This window comes from Aptenodytes patagonicus, chromosome 1, assembly GCF_965638725.1.
Source record: "Aptenodytes patagonicus chromosome 1, bAptPat1.pri.cur, whole genome shotgun sequence".
In the NCBI taxonomy this organism is placed as follows: Eukaryota; Metazoa; Chordata; class Aves; order Sphenisciformes; family Spheniscidae; genus Aptenodytes; species Aptenodytes patagonicus.
In genome coordinates, this window is record NC_134949.1 from 51,236,381 (window position 1) to 51,253,553 (window position 17,173).

At 38.9% G+C, this 17,173-nt stretch overlaps 1 protein-coding gene across 2 annotated transcripts in view; it reads left to right on the forward strand.

Annotated features, from left to right (window-relative positions):
* Nucleotides 1-16,547, forward strand: part of NUDT4 (nudix hydrolase 4) — a 33,234-nt gene extending 16,687 nt beyond the window's left edge. Inside the window, exons 2-5 of one of the 2 annotated variants that reach the window (XM_076334484.1) lie at nt 256-366; nt 8,276-8,320; nt 10,748-10,835; nt 12,806-16,547. In XM_076334484.1, coding sequence (XP_076190599.1) covers nt 256-366; nt 8,276-8,320; nt 10,748-10,835; nt 12,806-13,008 — 447 coding nt within the window. In that variant the 3' untranslated portion in view covers nt 13,009-16,547. The remainder of the gene's footprint in view (nt 1-255; nt 367-8,275; nt 8,321-10,747; nt 10,836-12,805) is intronic. The other variant, XM_076334493.1, reaches the window with a different exon arrangement.
* Nucleotides 16,548-17,173: the final 626 nt, after the last annotated feature.

Here is a 17,173-nt window from a genome sequence, read left to right on the forward strand (position 1 = left end):
TAAGCATCTGATGAAAGTGTTTGTGCAAGGAGATTACAATAACATTGTCTTGACTTAGTTGTATTAAAAAGACTGGATGTTAATAATTTCACTTTTATTTTTTTACTTCTTACAACTCCCGGTTGCCTATTAGTTTCATTTCTAAAGTCTGTAATCCATCTGGCTAGGTGAATAAGTGCATTGCTGAAAAAGTAGATAGTACCAAGATTCCTGACTTGTGAGCTATACTTAACAGTCATTTGCAATTATTTATAGGTGCTGTTGGTAAGCAGTAGCCGATACCCAGATCAGTGGATTGTACCGGGTGGAGGAATGGAACCAGAAGAAGAGCCAGGGGGAGCAGCCGTCAGAGAGGTGTATGAAGAGGTAACAAAAACAAAACAGAAAAATCCAGCTTCTTTCTGCTGCTGCTATCTTCAGACAGGACTCAAGAAGAAAGAGGGAACTCTACCTCCTTTATCCAGGATTTGACTGAAACTTCCATGGTTGTGAAATTCAAAGAACTACAGTTCTGTGTGTTAGAATTGGGGTGTAGTGTGGTGAGGTGAACTAATGAACTAGTTCATTAGTTCCCAGCACACTTTCATTTCATAGCTAAATTTCTGTCTGCCTTTATACGCGCTGGAAGTGGAACTGTGACTTCATGCCAAATGACATATTATAGTAGTGTAGCATTTCTGTGTTTGAGCAGAAAACGTTTGACTCGCAGCTCTTCTAGCACAGACTGAAGGTGAACTAACCATTAACGTGTAGCTACGTAAGAGAAATAAACAGACCTTTGAGGAGATTCCAAACTAAACAGATTAGAAACTGATGTATCTGAGCAGTTGAGAATTCAACAATAAAAAGGCTTTGTTAAGTACATTTAAGGTTGTGTATCTATAAAGAAAGCACCATAGGTATAGTCTGCCTTTCTATCTCTGCCCCTGTCCCTAGGCAAAACAGAGCTTTAAGTCTTGACAAATTAATGCAGTTTCCCACTCTAGAATGGTACTTAAATTTCAGATTCAAAATTCTGGTTTTTAACTTGCTATTTATTTTTCCCAGGCAAACTGTTAAAAATGTTAACTGTTACTTGAATATCTAACAGCCAGAACTGTAAGCCAAATAAAACTTCAAGAAAAATCAGTGTCACTTGATTTAGCCAGAAATTATGCAATGCGTAAGTGACCACAGATCAGCTCTTAGTTCTTTATATCATACTTCTTAAATAGAAGTTACAAGGTTTTGCAGAAAGTGGATGCATTCTGGCAAGTGAGTGAACTACAGGATTGCTGCTAGTCTTAAACAGTTTTCTCATCCCAGTTTGACTACTACTGTTCACAAAACACGCTAATATTGTTGCTAATTAGTATGTATAATGATTTTTTTTATTAGCTGTGCTATCCAGTGGTTTAGCTTGCTTACCCTTAAGACTAGTTCTGCTGGGTTGTAGAGGCTTGGGAACTTGATGTAGATGCAACTTGCACCAAATGCTGCCTGCTATTTGGAGTCAAAATGAGATGATCTGTGAACTGTGATTCAGTGACCCTCCTCCCCTCTTACATGGGGAACAGGCTAGTTGAGTATTCAGTGCTCTTGGCAGCCTTCATGCAGCAAGGTTCAAGCATAAGTAAGCCTCACTGATAGAAAGTTATTCCAGACTTTCTGTCTGCCTCCAGTTTTGCTGGGGGAGCCAATTTCAAGCTGCGCAAGACCTGCCCAGATAAGTTCTTGTGTATTTGTAAAAGTAAAGGAGGCAGCCACAAGGCAGTCCATTTGAAAGGAGCAAAGATTTAGGATTCTAGGAATGAGTCAGCAAAGCTGTAGGCTTCTACGCAGTAGTAGCACCTCTGGGGAAAGTCCTGGCACTTCACTGTCATGAGTTGATGGGTGGGATTAAAAAGCACAGGACCACTGGCTCAGTGTTCTTGTGAACACCAGTAGTTTTAGTTGCTGATCTGACCGAAGGCACAGTCCAAGATGAGGAATAGTAAAATCTCATCTCCATGTCAAACTAGAGCTGACTGAACTGTAGTCATATGTTTGGTTTTTGTCTTTGGTGGTGAAGAATGGATCATCTTGAAGGGACCTGTCTGCAGTTAGTATGTCATCAACATTGCTGTGGGGGTTTGACCAACTATTGAAAGCTCCCTGAGTGGTCTGTCTTTTCAGCTTGCAGGGAATGCAGTGCTGCTACAGACAAAGCTCTCAGGCTGACTTCATAGCAAAGTAGTATAGCAGTGAGGGTTGTGACCTGGGGGCTGCTAACTAGTTTTCCAATACACATGGTTCTGCCCTGAGAATATGCTGAGGAACACTTCCAAGTCCTGGCTTTGCTGGAGCTCTGCTTGCAAATTTCTGCAGTGGTGCAGTGCATGGGCCATGAGTGTTGGAGAAGGTTAAGCTGGGATAGCTAAGGAATGGGTATAGAATATTACTGGATGATACATCATATAGTATAAACTTAGTACAAATTTCTTTGTTAATGTAAAAGCCCACTCAGAGTGCGCACACTGCCCAGACGCTGTGAACTTCTCTGGTTCATACAGATACCAAAATTTAGTTACTTCTGAATGATCTTTCTTCCTTCGGATATGCTTTCACATCAGCAGGCCAAAAAAAAAAAAGGAGCAAATCAGAAAGTGAAAAATAGGAGTACCTGCTGTTACGATGTGAAGCCATCCTTCCATAGCTCAGTTTTGTTCTTGCCCTCATTTCTTCCTCAGGGCAAAGCAAAAGACTTTCCCATACATCATGGTGGTTCTGGTCAAGAATTGCAGTACTCAGCAACCGTAGGCTGTTTTGAATCCTGAAGACAGAGGTCAGCCTCCTTCACTCGTACACAGAGCACTCTTTTGATCATGTTTTGTTCAAGTGCTATCACGCAAAGTGAATCTTAAAACCAGCTACATGTAAACGTGGTTTAGGCAAATGCTTCAATTACCTTTCAGCGTATTGTATGTTAAGCTGTTCTGTAGCTGCTTAGAGTATGCATGTTGTCATGAAAATTTCAGCAAGAGGCTTCCTGATAGAAAAGCTGCATGTTGTAAGTGACTCGAAAAATGCTGACATCGTCAGTGTTTATACACCACAAGAGAAACCGTTTCTAAAGGTAAAGAAGAGAACCCAGCAAATATAAAGCTCGAGTGGTGCTCACAGGGGCATTTTGCTCAGAAGTTAAACCAATTTTTATTCACTTTTACTACAGTGGCTATGCTTTTTTTTTTTAATGACGTTCTCAAGTAAGACAAAAACTGCCAACCATGTTCAGCTCTGAGCTGTGCTTGCAAATGCATAAAGATTTTTCAAAGGCATGAGGCTTAAATAAGCAAAAACCATTTGGTGACACTTGTTCTACAGCTTCAGAGTTTCCGGGCTTGTGTAGCTTGTGTAGCTGATTAGCGTTAAAAGCTCATGCCTTAAAGTAAAACATTCTTAAGCTACAGGCTGAATCTTGTGTGCTGCCACGAGACTGCAAAGCGCCACTTTTGAAGAAAAGCCAGAGTGGTATTCAGGGTTTTGACTTGAGCCATGGAAATTCATACTAACCTTTCTAGAGATGGATGTCCTTTCTATTTTTACACTAAGGTCAATGTCACCTGGCAAGCTGGTTACAGTACAGTGAAGTGAACTGTTAAGAGTTTTGTGAATGAATAAACTTCAAAGGAGGCACACTGTGGCACTGGTTTGAACTGTGTTTCTTCAGTATTGGGTCATGCACAAACTAAGCATCGGTTTCCATTAATTTATTAAAATGGAGAAATTGATAGTGGGAATTATAATGGCATTTCTTAACGGTAGGAGTGCTAATAGCTCACAATACGATATTCCACTGGCTCTAAATATCCCTCACTTTCCCACCAACAGAAGCGTATTTAAAATCTTTGTTTTAAAACCGAAGCAAAGGTCTTTGTAGTCAAATCTGTATGCACTGCAATTGTTCCATAGTCTGCCTGTGTGCATGACTCCGGATTTTTTTTTATCCTTAAGTTCTGTTCCTGTTAGTTATTTGGATTTTTATCTCTACTAAAAGTTTAGTATGAATTTCATTTAAGTTTGTCTGCCATTTCACAGGTTACAGTAATTAAGATAACCTGTCAAGTTCCTTAGGAACAATAAGTTTTTACAAACCTGAAAGTAGAATTCCAAAATGAAGTTACAATATAAAGCAATCCCAGAAAGGTATTAAACCTCATCTAAATGAGGAGCTACTCTGTTAATTAATTTGGAGCTTAGTCTTTAATTGGGTAGCGTGAAAGATGGAATTAAGAGTTGTTTGCACGTGCGGTGTTCAAAGAGAAATATGATACAAATAATAAGGGTGGCAAGCTGATGATGTCCAGTCTCTTAAATGGAAGGCACACCCTCCCACTCCCTCTTTTTCCTCTGTCTCACCAATACCCGAGACTCTTGCTTTGTTTGTACTTAGTAGTATACTGAAACGCCTACCAAAAAATACGCAATTCCTCCCAGACCTGTGTGAATATAGCCTCTGAGAAGAAGAGGCTGATCCTGAAGGTTGATCTGCTGCAACAGTGAAAAAGGCAGTATTTCCTGACCTCTCACAGGAGATAGAGGAATCTGCTCCAGTGAGCGTCTAATATTTGAAAAATGATTGGATGTTACAGACTAGGCCTAGGTAGATACTTTAAAAAATAAATAAATAAACCACCCTTTCAGCTGAAAGATTGTGGCAGTTACAGTGAAACTCTTTGGGTTTTATAAGAGTATTGCAAGAAAGGGCAGGAACAGTCTTGCACTGTGCCTTCAGGAGCGTAGCCATTAAAGTACTACCCAACAGATTCCACAGTTAAAAATAACTCTTAAATTTTTCAGATTTTAAGCAACTTTCTGCCCTGGTAGACTGTTAGCCTAAAAATTATACTGCGGCATGGCTCTTGCTCCATCTACAGGAAACAAAAGGCAAGTCTGACGGCACATCTGAGACTGCAGGACGTCTAGAGCTGCCAACAGTGAATGACTTCCAGGCCAGAAAGATTATGGGATGAAGTGGACAGTTTTCCCTCTTGTGGTTGGATTTAGATTAATACTAAAATATATGCATAAATTCAGATTTGAGACCTTATCTACATAGTACTCATAGACTTCCTTAGGGAATTGTTCCGGGGGAGTTTAGCACTTAATTCAACAGTTTGTCTGTCAAAAGAAATGCTGTTTTTTTCAGGCTTTTCTCCCAAAGTTTAGACTGTCTTACACGCTTATGGTAGCCTATAGGATTCTGTTTACTTAAAGAAACATATTTTAACAGCCATGGGTACATAAAGGCCAGAGGAAGAAAGATATTTTTATTAGAGACAAAATGGTTCAAAGTCTAAAATTTAACCAGTGTATTGGATTAGAAGCTTACAACTGGGAAAGTGAGAACTTTATTTGACTTTCTGGGGAAAAAGCTGAAGCATTTCTTGGTCCTCTAGCACTTAATTTTGACGCATTTTGAAGGAACTACATTAAGATAAGAACTTGGAGGAAATACTTTTGTTAGCAAAAGCAGTTAAAAAAAATCGCTGTCAAGTTGATGGTACTTCTTAAACTCTGAAGATGATTCAGTTGGATATATTACTTTCAGAGACAAATCATGAGACTCTAATTACTACCTTTTTATACTTTTGGGTATAGAGGTTTTCAAAAGACACTACTGTCTGCAAGAATGATGCTACATTTTGGAAGCACATATCTTTGCCTAGAGAGTAACCAGATATCAGTGACAGTAATCACATTTATATAGCTACATCTGGTTGCACAAAAGCTTCATTATAAGCTTTGGGGAATTTTTACACTTAATGTAATGGAGTGCTTCTAATTGTTTCATTCAGAATTACTCAGCTAAGAGTATTTGTTTAAACCACTGATTTGCTTGGAGGGAGAATCGAGGAGCTGTTAAGTAAATTCTACTTTGAGTAACATTGATGATAAATTCTCATTGTGACTATGGGGCACTAATAAGTTGAAAAAACTTCTCTATGAAAGCTATTCAGTATTGGTAAACTTACTTGGTCGTGGTGTTTGCCGTGTGTTGGATATCAGTTAACTGTCAGGCTCCCACTTAGCAGTTCAGAGAAGCCCTCCTGCATCTATTGATGGTGAGTTTCTTTGTCTTTCAGCAGTCCTGTTGTCATACACCTGCCTTTAAGAAATCTTTGTAATGTAAATAAGGCCTTGGCTAGGACTTCTTAAAGAGTTATAAAATCCTGGAAGTTTTTTGGTTTGGGGGGGATGTTGGTTGGGGTTGGGGGGGGCAGTTGTTTGTGTTTGGTGTGAGGGGGAGTAATCTTTTTCCTCCCTCTGGAGCATAGTCCCCTTTAGAGCAGTTCTTGGTCCTTGGAAAAGCTTTTCTTAATGTCTGAGAAACCTGCAGAGTCTGTACTGGGCTCTCTGTCACGCTGTTAAGCCCTATATTTAAAGATATTAAACAATCTTGTTCTTTGCTGCAACTTTAGGGAAGAAATGAAGAAACTACAAAACTTGTGCACCTAAAACTGTACACTTGGACACCTGAAGTATTAAAAAAAGACTAATCCCACAGATTCATGTTGTTACTTTTGATGGAATGGGATAATGGGAAATTGCTTTTTTTAGTTGTTCGGTTTGCCACAAAGTAGAAATCTTAAAGGATATAGTGATTCCTGGGTAGTGTTGCATGAGAAGAAGGGCAGAAACTGGGGACAGAAGCCTAAGTTTGTAGCCTTTTAGGTTCTGCTTCTCTTTTTTAAAAGATGCTGTAATGTTGAGGAAATTAGGACTGATCAGTAAAACTTAAACGTTTCTTCAGTGTGTGTTCCTTTAGGCTAATAAATGCTTTTCATTACCCAGCGTAAAGCACAAGTAGCCTTTAGGGCCTCTTGTGGCATAGCTGACCCTTTCAGACCAAAATAAGGGTCTGTCACTTTCATAATTAATGTGCTGCCTAATCACTTATCCAGCAGGTCCAGTTACGTATTTCAGCCTCGTGAGCTCTAACAGGTTATCTCTGTCATCACAGCAGACAACCAGAAGCATATTGTATGTAGTTTTGCATTAACTTTAGGTCTAGCTCTTGCTCTAGATAAGCAAAAGGCTTGTTGAGTCGCACAGGCTGCGATCAGACTTCCTTCATCAAAATTGCTTAATAAATAACACCAGCCATCTGCTTTCTTTAAAAGACACACAAAATATTCACTTCTAAGATCTTGATTAGACTTACTGCTAAAGCCTGCCCAGTTGTCTGTCAGTTACTCATTAAAATGTAATTAAGATCCATATGGTCCTTTATATAAAGACATAAGACATCAGTAACTTCCTTTGGTTAAAGCTGGAAACAAAGACTGAAGGCTAGAAAATGTCATCTTAGCGCTAAGGAGCCCTATTTTAAATATCGGTTATACAACAAGACCAAAAAAAAATCTAAATATGGCTTTGTCTACCAGTAGACTACATATGCTTTTATGTCTCAGGCGTATGGACTGAGATTTGTTTAGAATAAATGAATGATCATAAACTACTTCTGTTGGAAGAGGCATTATATATTACTTTTGGAAAAACAAACCCCAGAGTCTTAGTAGAATATAATGACCACCTTAACTGTATTGATAAAAATTACTAAGCACAGGCTGATAAACATAGGGGTTGTTTTAAAAAGTTGGAGTAAAACTCTGAATTTAAAGCCTTTTGTAATGTTACTAACTAGAAAAAGAATTCAAAACTGTTTGTAGAGAATTGGGGATGTAAATTTGGTTTTAAGTTTACATGCCAAAAGCTACACTTTTCTATGAAAACTAGCATACATGAAGTCATTATGCTGCATGATCCACCCAGTAACCTACAGTTTAATTTGTTAGTGTATTTTGAAAACTTGGACTTAAGTTTCTGTGTAAATCAGCAATGGAGTTTTAATGATTCCTTCTCTAGATTTATTATTATACTACTTTAAATTATCTCTTTTCCTATCTACTTCCCTGGATTATTTCAGTACTGGATGTCATTTATCTCTTTAATAAAATACAGGACACACAGAACATGGTAAGTAAAATGGTATTTGGTCTGGATGGAAAACTTGAAAGATTTATGCATTCTTTGATCCACTCATTAGGACAAGCTTTTGTGCTCTAATACTCTTAAGTACTCTAAAACTAGAAACTCCAGAAGCAATGCGGCACTGTATAATTAAAACTGATGTTAAAACACTTGCTTAAATAACCCTAATAAGGAGGAGTATGCTGGTATAGGAGGCTGGTACTGGTATTTTAGTTTTTGAAATTAAAAAGCACGTTAACACTTTTTCCTGTTTGTTTTGTAGGCCGGAGTAAAGGGAAAGCTAGGCAGACTGCTTGGGATATTTGAGGTGAGCTATTTTTTTTACCTTTCAAAAACAATGTTCTTTTTTTTTTTTTTGTGAGAGTTGATAAACTACAACATCAGACTTAAGTTCTTAAGTATTACCTGCCTATAATTTTGCAATGCTACTCGAAATGCTACATTAGACAGGTGATTTCCTTTAGTTGTTACATGATGTGTGAAGATTTGAATAGGAAGATTTCAAAGTACTTGGAACTTTCCTGGAAAGATTAAATTAGTACTTGGACAACATCTAGAAGTAAGAAAAAAAAAGTGAAACCAACATTGTAGATCTAGGATTTCTGAAATATCACAGATGCCTTTTTTGGGGCACTATTTTGACTTTTCCTCTCTGATAAGATTTTGCTGAAGTAACTTGTCAACTTCGACACACCTAAATTGATAGGTCTATATATGAAGTATCTCATTATGGCTTTGATTCATTAAAAAAGCTAAGGCTTTGGATAACAGATAAATCTAACCCTTAGCAATACTACGTAGTTCAAAACTTGTATTTCGTAGTGTAAACATCAGACTGAACTACTGACAGCACAAGGATGCACGCTAGATATAACTCTCTTTTAGTGTTGGCGTTGCCCATTTCTGCTCAGGTTCTAGACAGGAATAGACTGTAGAAATGTAGGTGTGAGTCTTCAGATCATAATACATCCAGCATTATTGATGTTGTGCTGTGTGATGGGTGAGAGTGGAAGTCCCTTAGTCTAGTATTTATTTATGAATCTTCACAGTTTAATTATAAAACCCAACTTTCAGAGGCAGTGTATTCCTGATGGGAATTTCCTATGTTGAAATATTACCCAGTCACGTATGACTAGTTGATGTAGTGCTAAAGGTATTCCCATTGTGAAGTATGGAAACCATGACAAAATTAGAGAAGTTCCCGTTTGTAGTTAGTAGCACTCGCCCTTTTTCTGATTTGTTTTGGGTTTATGAGTACACGTGGATGGTCCTACACGTTAAAAACTTGTCTGTGTTTTAACTCTGCTGGTTAGTCTACAGAAGTATTCTGTATTTCCCAGCTCAGACCAAAAGAAGACGGGATACCTATCATCTTGTTGCCTTAAAACAGAGGCTGCAAGGGATGATGATTCTTTGGTAATTCACCTGTATGTTCTTCTGAAGCCATCTGCCACCATCTAGACCAGAGGAGATAAAAACCTGTGTTGAGTGGCACTTTTCTAGGTTACTTCTAACTTAAATCAAGGCCCTACTTCAGTTTCACAACACGGCCCCACAAACAGTTGTTAGTACCATTGAGGGGGCCACACATTGCGACCTGGGGATGGAACCAAGAGAAGATGGACATTATATTGCTGCCGACGCCTCGTATTCTAGAACTACAGCCAGAAAGGATACACAATATAGATGTATTTGCTCCATTTAATAGTGATCTTGACAAAGAACTGTCCTGGAGTATTTTTATTTCCTAGTAAAGCACAACGGTTTAAAACTATATTAAGCTTGTAGTGAATCAGAGTTAAGCAGGAATGGTTATTGGCACAAGGATAAAACCATCTGTAAGGGGAGCTAGGGCACAACATCTCTTGGTTCTTCACATAGTTGTAATCGTAGATGGTCCTGGGTTTTCTAGGCACTCAGTTCTTTTCCAAGGGGCAGCATGGTTTGGTTAGTCGGGTTGGTTAGTCAGGTAGCACCGCCAGCCTGCTTTGGAGCTAGCAGGGAGTAATGTCTACACAGACCTCGCGTGGACTGGCTGTGGCACAGCGGCCCTGCCCTGAGCAGGCTACCTCTGTCCGTCTCTGTATTATTTGACTTGCCTTGTTCAAAAAGCATGTGCTTTCTAAATAGGTGGTTAGTGCTGCCAACGTGGCAAACCTGTCGAGTGAACAGATGGTAATGATTTTTGCATTTGTCATGATTGCAAACATAGGCTATTTAATTTGCCTCACTTACTGAGTGAAACTTTATAGCCAGCTTTGCATAGATGATTTGGCCACATGAAGCCGTGGTTCCATCTTGCAAAGTTTTTTTTAATAACCTTTCACCTAGGAGCATGAGTTGTGGAAACAGTTTAAGCAAATGCACTCTACTGCGGTAACTTACAACATACGTAAAAGATAAGTAAGGGGCAGTATTAGTGGACAACTGCTAATATTAAACTGGGTGACCAAGAACATAGTTTGGTCCTAACTTCATGATCTTCAAATTTGCTTGGGTTGGTTTGTTGGGGTTTTTTTAGCCTAGTAAAATAGAATAGCTGTTATTTCAAACAAAACTTCAGTTTTCCCATCCTTTTGGGCCTACTCAGTACAGATGTTTGTTTAGTGAAAATAAAAGCGAGGTTTTGCTGGCAAGTATCCTTCAGAGGTAAGTAATTTCTAATCTTATAGTTGTGGTAAGTCTGTTAAGTCATTTTTGCTGAGAATTAAAACATCTACTTCTAATATTCAAGCAGAACCAGGATCGGAAGCATAGGACATATGTTTATGTGCTTACTGTGACGGAAATACTGGAAGACTGGGAGGATTCAGTTAATATAGGTAAACCCATTCTCTGTCCTCATGTGCTACACTTAGAATGTATTAAGCAAACTTTGTCCATTTTCTGAAGCAATTCATATAATTCTGGGGGGGGAATACTAATTCTGTTCTATAAACTGAAATTACTGGAAATTGTGATGCTGTTCTTTCACACTTTTGTACACGTATAACCAGGGTTGCTTCCGACATACTGTGTTACTCTTATGTTATATTAATTAGGGATTAATTAGGGTATTCTAAGTATTATGATGGAATAAACTTCATTATTAGTTGCTGATACAGCTTTTAATTTTTTTTTTAAAGGCCAAATATTATACTGACAAATTATTTTTTCCTTAAAAAGTAGAACGTTTTGCTGTCTGATACTCTAGGGTGTGTCTGAAAGTGTCTTTGAAAAACAAAAATCTTTCGAAAGTTTTGATGAGGCTCTTTTTCCCCCTGATTCTCCTGGGGAAAAAAAATCACTAGTATTTACTTTCACCTTAGCCTGATTTTTCAGTAGTGATAGTGCTGACCTTTAGAGGCATCTATTCCTATATATACGTCTATGTCATACAGATACCACTGTCATGCAGTTTAGTTAGATTAACATCCTTTGTGATGTTGTATGGATCTTCCACTTTGAATTTAATTAGGGAAACATTAACTGGTTTTGTCCTTAAGTTTAAAAAAACAAACAAACAAACAAACAAAAAAACTTAGTTCATTCAGTGTTTTTGTCCAGCTGAAATTTCAGTTAACTAAGAATTGGTGTAAAAAATGACATCCTACCTTGACTGGTTATGCTTTGCCCCTTTCAGGAGGCAGTGCTTTAGGAGTGTTAACGTTCATAAACTTAGCACTATTGATCTGTCAGCAAATGGCATGTAACTGTAAGGGTGGTTTCAAAACTGTGCTCAGTTTTTCAGGTGGAGAGAGAATGTTTTGTTTCCAATACTATCAAGTTGGGGGGAGTGCACCCTCTTAATTGCATGGTCAGGTTCCCTGTATAGCAACGCTGATCGGTGGTCTGTTACTTAAGAGGATCAATATTGGCAGGGGTGGGGTTGTTCTGAGGGTTTTTCTCTACCTGGAACCGTACAGGGCCCGTGAGGACAGCGCTGGTCTGTTCCTGCTTCGTGCCGAGCTGTGGGGTAGAGGAGGGGAGCATCCAGCACTGGGGCTACTGCCGGCTTCCTTCTGGGGAGCGCTGCTGGTGGCGGGATGCTAGCTGGATGAACAGCCCTGGCGGGGCCACATACCTTGGTCTTAAACAAGCAGTTTATAGATGTCTTAATAATGTTCAAGCATAGTACCTGTAACACTGTAAAACCAAATGAAAAGTAGAATTAATCCCACTTTTAACAATACTATCCTTGACCTTGTCTATAAGTATTGTCAGAGACCTCTAATTTTAAAGGACTTACTTGTATAAGAAAGATGGTCTTAGGACTATCTTACTAAGATAAGTCTTAGAACTTACCTAAACATACCTCTAGTATAAGGTATATTATTTTTTAAAACTTACGGCTAACCTGAGTAACTCCGTACATGGATATGTTTTGAGTATGGAACGCTGCTTTCTAAATCAGACCAAGCCATTCTTCTGCAACTTCATGCATGCGTGCATGTTCATTCTTCAGGTTGGCTTTCTGCTAGGCATGACAATGTAGGAAGGCAGTATTAAGTCATTTAAATAATAATATCCTTTTCTGTAAGGACTAGATGTGGCTTTTGGAGCATATGAATGGTCGTATGAGCTTCTGCCCAGTATCTGCTTCAAGAGAGTTATCTGAAAGGCTTTATTACGAACTGCATTTCAGTAAGCTTGAGTGAATCCCTTGTGTTCATCAGTTCTTTGGAGGTCTTTTCACTCTGTATCTTTTGCCTGACAACTTGAACTTCTGAAGTAAAAGAAATGAGAAAAAGCAACAAATGGTGCTGTTACAAATTTGTAACTCTGTTTTTCTTTGTGGATTATACTCATTTAGGAAGGAAAAGAGAATGGTTTAAAGTAGAAGATGCAATCAAGGTCCTTCAGTGTCACAAGCCTGTTCATGCAGAGTACTTGGAAAAACTGAAACTGAGCTGTTCACCCACTAATGGAAACTCTGTGGTTCCCCCTCTTCCAGATAATAACTCCTTGTATGTCACTTCTGCACAGACTTCTGGGTTGCCCTCTACTGTGAGATAAACATTTGGATTACCTTTTTATTCGTGTCATCACAAGGGGAGACATCTGTGATCACATGTAGGCATCTGTATAACTGTCAATTCTAAGTGAAATATGTGAATGTGTCATAATGTCAAATTTATTTGAACGTGTTTTTTCCTTTTTAAAAATGTAAAATAGTATTTCAGCAAACCAAAGCCATATATGGATTTTTTTTAAGATGCCTTAATAGGCCATTTTTAAAAAAAAAAAAAGAAACTTGAGTATATAAATTTCCATATTCGCTAAAATAAAATATGCATCTCAGCGGCGTTCAGCTTATTTAAGACTTGTCAGTTTTAGTCAGTAGTTCCGCAAGAGTACTTGCTTAGAAAAAAGCTTGAGCAAATAGTCTTATACTAAACTCTTATTTGGTATCCACAGGTGAAGCGCTAAGATCTTAAGATGGCAGTATTTGGGTAAATGGGTGTGTCGAAGGCAGAGATGCACAAGTGTGACTACAATAAAGCACTAAACCACATTCAGCCCATGGAGAGCAAAGGATACCAACACTAAGCGCTGCTTGCCTCAGTTATCCGAAAGGTTGCCTTGTCCTATGCAATCTTCGTGTCATGTATAACCAGAGCAAGAACAATAACTTTGTCTTGCAACTACCAAAACTATCCACTATACTTTTGTTTCATCACTTGGTCAGCTGACGAACTGTCGGAAGACTTCCATGAAAAGCATTGTAGATCCCGCTTCCCCCATTTTTTTCCTTTTAGCATTTTGATACGTTTTGTTCATGGCGTAGTTACACTGCAGGCTCAAAAACCTCTGATCTTCAATGAGAAGCATCTTCTGTAGTGTTCCTGCAGCCTGTTGCAGTTTAAAAATGTTTAGAGGAAAGTAAGGCTTACCCAAGGGGCACCCTTGCATTACAGAGGGGTCTGTTAGCAGGCACGCGTTGAGGTGTCTTGCCCAGCAGGAGCTAGTAGCGGGGTGCCTCCCGGGCTTGGAGACAGGTGGGCTGATACTTACACTAGTGGAGAAATAATATTCCTTTGTCTTATTCAGAAGGTGCGCTGAAAGCCCCAATTTTAAGTTAATTCTTCAATACTTCAGTTTTATTGTTTTAACATCAATTGTTTTAGCTTCTTCAATTGAAAGCTGGCCTCTTGATAAAAACTTAGTTGGAATAAATGAGGTACAGCTGACAACTTCCCTGTTCTTAATTATTTTCTCCTCTTTTTCAGCCAGAAAGATAAAAACTAAATCCACTGTAGGTCTTAATGTTTTTACCATAGGATTACTCTCTCTCTCTCTGTGTGTGTGTATGGTTTCTTCTACAAGAACACAATCTAATTCATATGAACGTCCTAATTCTGACTTTTTTCTAGGATCTAAACCCAACTGTACCTCCTCTATAGCCAGCCAAAACAGAGGTTGAGGTAGACCATTACCTCACATGTGAAGTTTATTCTGGGTAAAGCTCATTCTCTTACACAACATTTGAACCTTTGTAAATAGTCCAACTAGTAAATAGTGAGTGTAAAATGGAAAATAAATGTAATTTAAACCTTTTGTTACTCAATACACAAATGGTTAACTTCTACTTTTTTAACACAAATTGTGTAAAATGCTGCTATAAATTAAACTTTTTTGTGCTGTTACACTTTTTTAGGAAAAAAAGTTGTTGCCAGAAGTTACTCCTTAGAAAACCAATCTTGTGCCATATGTAAATGCAGTGAAACTAGGGGGACAGATGATCCGATCTCTTAATGCTGCTCTCTTTGAAGAGGCATAAATACTACTGACAAGAGGCATGAGCCACAAAGCTGAAGACTCCTGAAATGTTGGGTAGGATGCTGCTTTCCATCCCTGTGTCTCCGATTCCAGGTCACTTCCAGAACTGGAAAGAACACACAGCTCTGTTCAGGTGCACCTAAAGGTGGAAGTATTGCCAACAGCTTATCCATCCGTTCAGTCATGAGGTGAGGGGGCTGGGGAAGGAGCGTTGATATTTCAGTAGCGAACACAAGGGCACGCGTACTTTACACTGAACCTAATCCAGACGGGGACACCATTTGCTCAGCTCACTTCTTTAAGCTGAATGGTCTATCAAAAGCGCTGTTTTGCCAGGTGAAACAGAAGAGGGTGGAGCCGAGCATGTTGAAGAATGTCTCATCTTTGTTAAAATCATACCCGCGGTGTGTAGGGGTACCTCTGGCTCTAAAGCTGCCTTTAAAAGAGTGAATCATTTAGCTCCCTTTTTTGATCACTTTGCTGCTCGCTTTTTTGTTCAGTAGTCATTTTAACACTTTAAATTGAGCAAACTTGTACAGGCTTTCTTGTAACAAGATTATATAGAATCTGTGAAAGCTAAAACAAGAATCCGGAGTTTGAGTTCTTATTCATAAAAAAATGCTTCTGTCTCCATTTCAGATTCTTGGAATGAAACCAATCCAAGCTTGTATGAGATTTAGTGGTAATGCATGATCTTATTTTGTAACTCTTGAATTATGTATTTGATAATAATAATGTAAAAATGTACAGTATTGCTGTTGCTAACAAACTCAGAGTTGATTGCCTATAAATATTTTGGTTATTTTTTGGTCACACACATTTGAGCTGTTCAGTAGTGCCAGACAGGTTGGTTTTTTTTAAACAGCATTTGTTGTATAAATCTCTTCAGTCTCTATGCAACCTTCAGAATGAAGCTCTATTGCTTAGTTTGACTTCTACTTCCTTTCAAAGATCGATGTTCTGTGAATTGTACAGGTAAACTGAAAACACTTCAGTTATGCTACAGGGAACAACTGTAGTAAACAAACAGGCCACGGTACAGCTTCAGTCCTAATGAAATCTGACACTACACTTCAACTGAACAGGTCTATGTAAGAGTCAGAACAGGGAGGCTAAAGTTTTTTCTACTACCTATCAATTTAAATGTAGAAGCATTTTGTTTTTACGTGCATCTCTAATTAGATGGGCCAAACCTATTTCATACGGAGCAGATTTGAGATTTTTCTCATGCCATAAATTCTGTACAATGTATCCAGATTTGGTTCTCCAGAGGAGAAAGGGAAGAGACAGGTTGTCACCCGCAATTTTCAAAAAGTCTAGTTTGTACTGCTGCTTTTCCTGGCAGTTAGGTTTTGAGATTATCACAAGTTAGTTTCCATTATCAAATAGAAATAGCCTTAAAGTTTAAAATCACGTGGAGCCAGAATTAAGTGAAATGGATGTGCTTTTAAAACACCACAACAAATACTGAGGTATTGCAGAGAGGCTGTTAAAGTGAAAAATCTTATTTTGGTGCTTACTGCACCCCTGACTTAGCCTAGCATTGGTCTGTTAACAATGTGCTGTGAAAAAAAAGAACTGAGGGGCAAACACTTGGTTTACTTACCAACATGGTTTGTGAAGTGAAAGCTGAAGGGAAGGGGTTGGGGGTGGGGGGGCAAATTAAGTTGTAAACATTTTGACCTGCTTGCATGGATTTTCTTTAAAGATTGATGTAAGAATTTTGACTTTTTATATTTGAGAAATACCAGAATAAAATCTAAATTAGTCCTGTGGATGATGTAGTCATTCCATCGCAAATACTGCAAAAGAAGTGTTTGTGCAAGAGTCTTCAATCCCGTGTAAAATATATTCAGTTTCAGCTAATGTTCCGTACTTCTTGCGTCATCCCTGCACTCTAGCTTCATCTAGCCCTGTGGAAGAGCCCTCTGAAGAGCTTATCCCAGCACAACTGCCCTAGCTCACTGTACAGCGCTCTCCCACGTAACTGCTGCCCGTACCGATGAGATTTCGAACACTCTACTTCCTTTCGTTATCTTCGTGCCTGCCAGTTGCAGCACAGACATGTATTTAATGTCTGTACAATAACAGTGAGAGCGGCTGCATCAGATCAGACCAAAGGTCCACCTAGCCCAGTACCTCATTTTCAACAGGGTCTGGAGGAATTAGTAACGACAGGACAGTAAGTATTTGCCTCAAGCGTCCCCATCTACCACCATTTGTGGCTCAGGATCCTCCCCAGCCAGACATCGGTTTTTTGTGCTGTTAGAAGGAATGGATTTCTTTTCCTTGAACTTGACACCACACACACCCCCCCTTAGAACACACGTGTCTAACACCCAGCCCAGCTTGGAGAGCACTGCCAGAGCTCAGCCTGCTGCTACAGACCCACCTCCTCTTG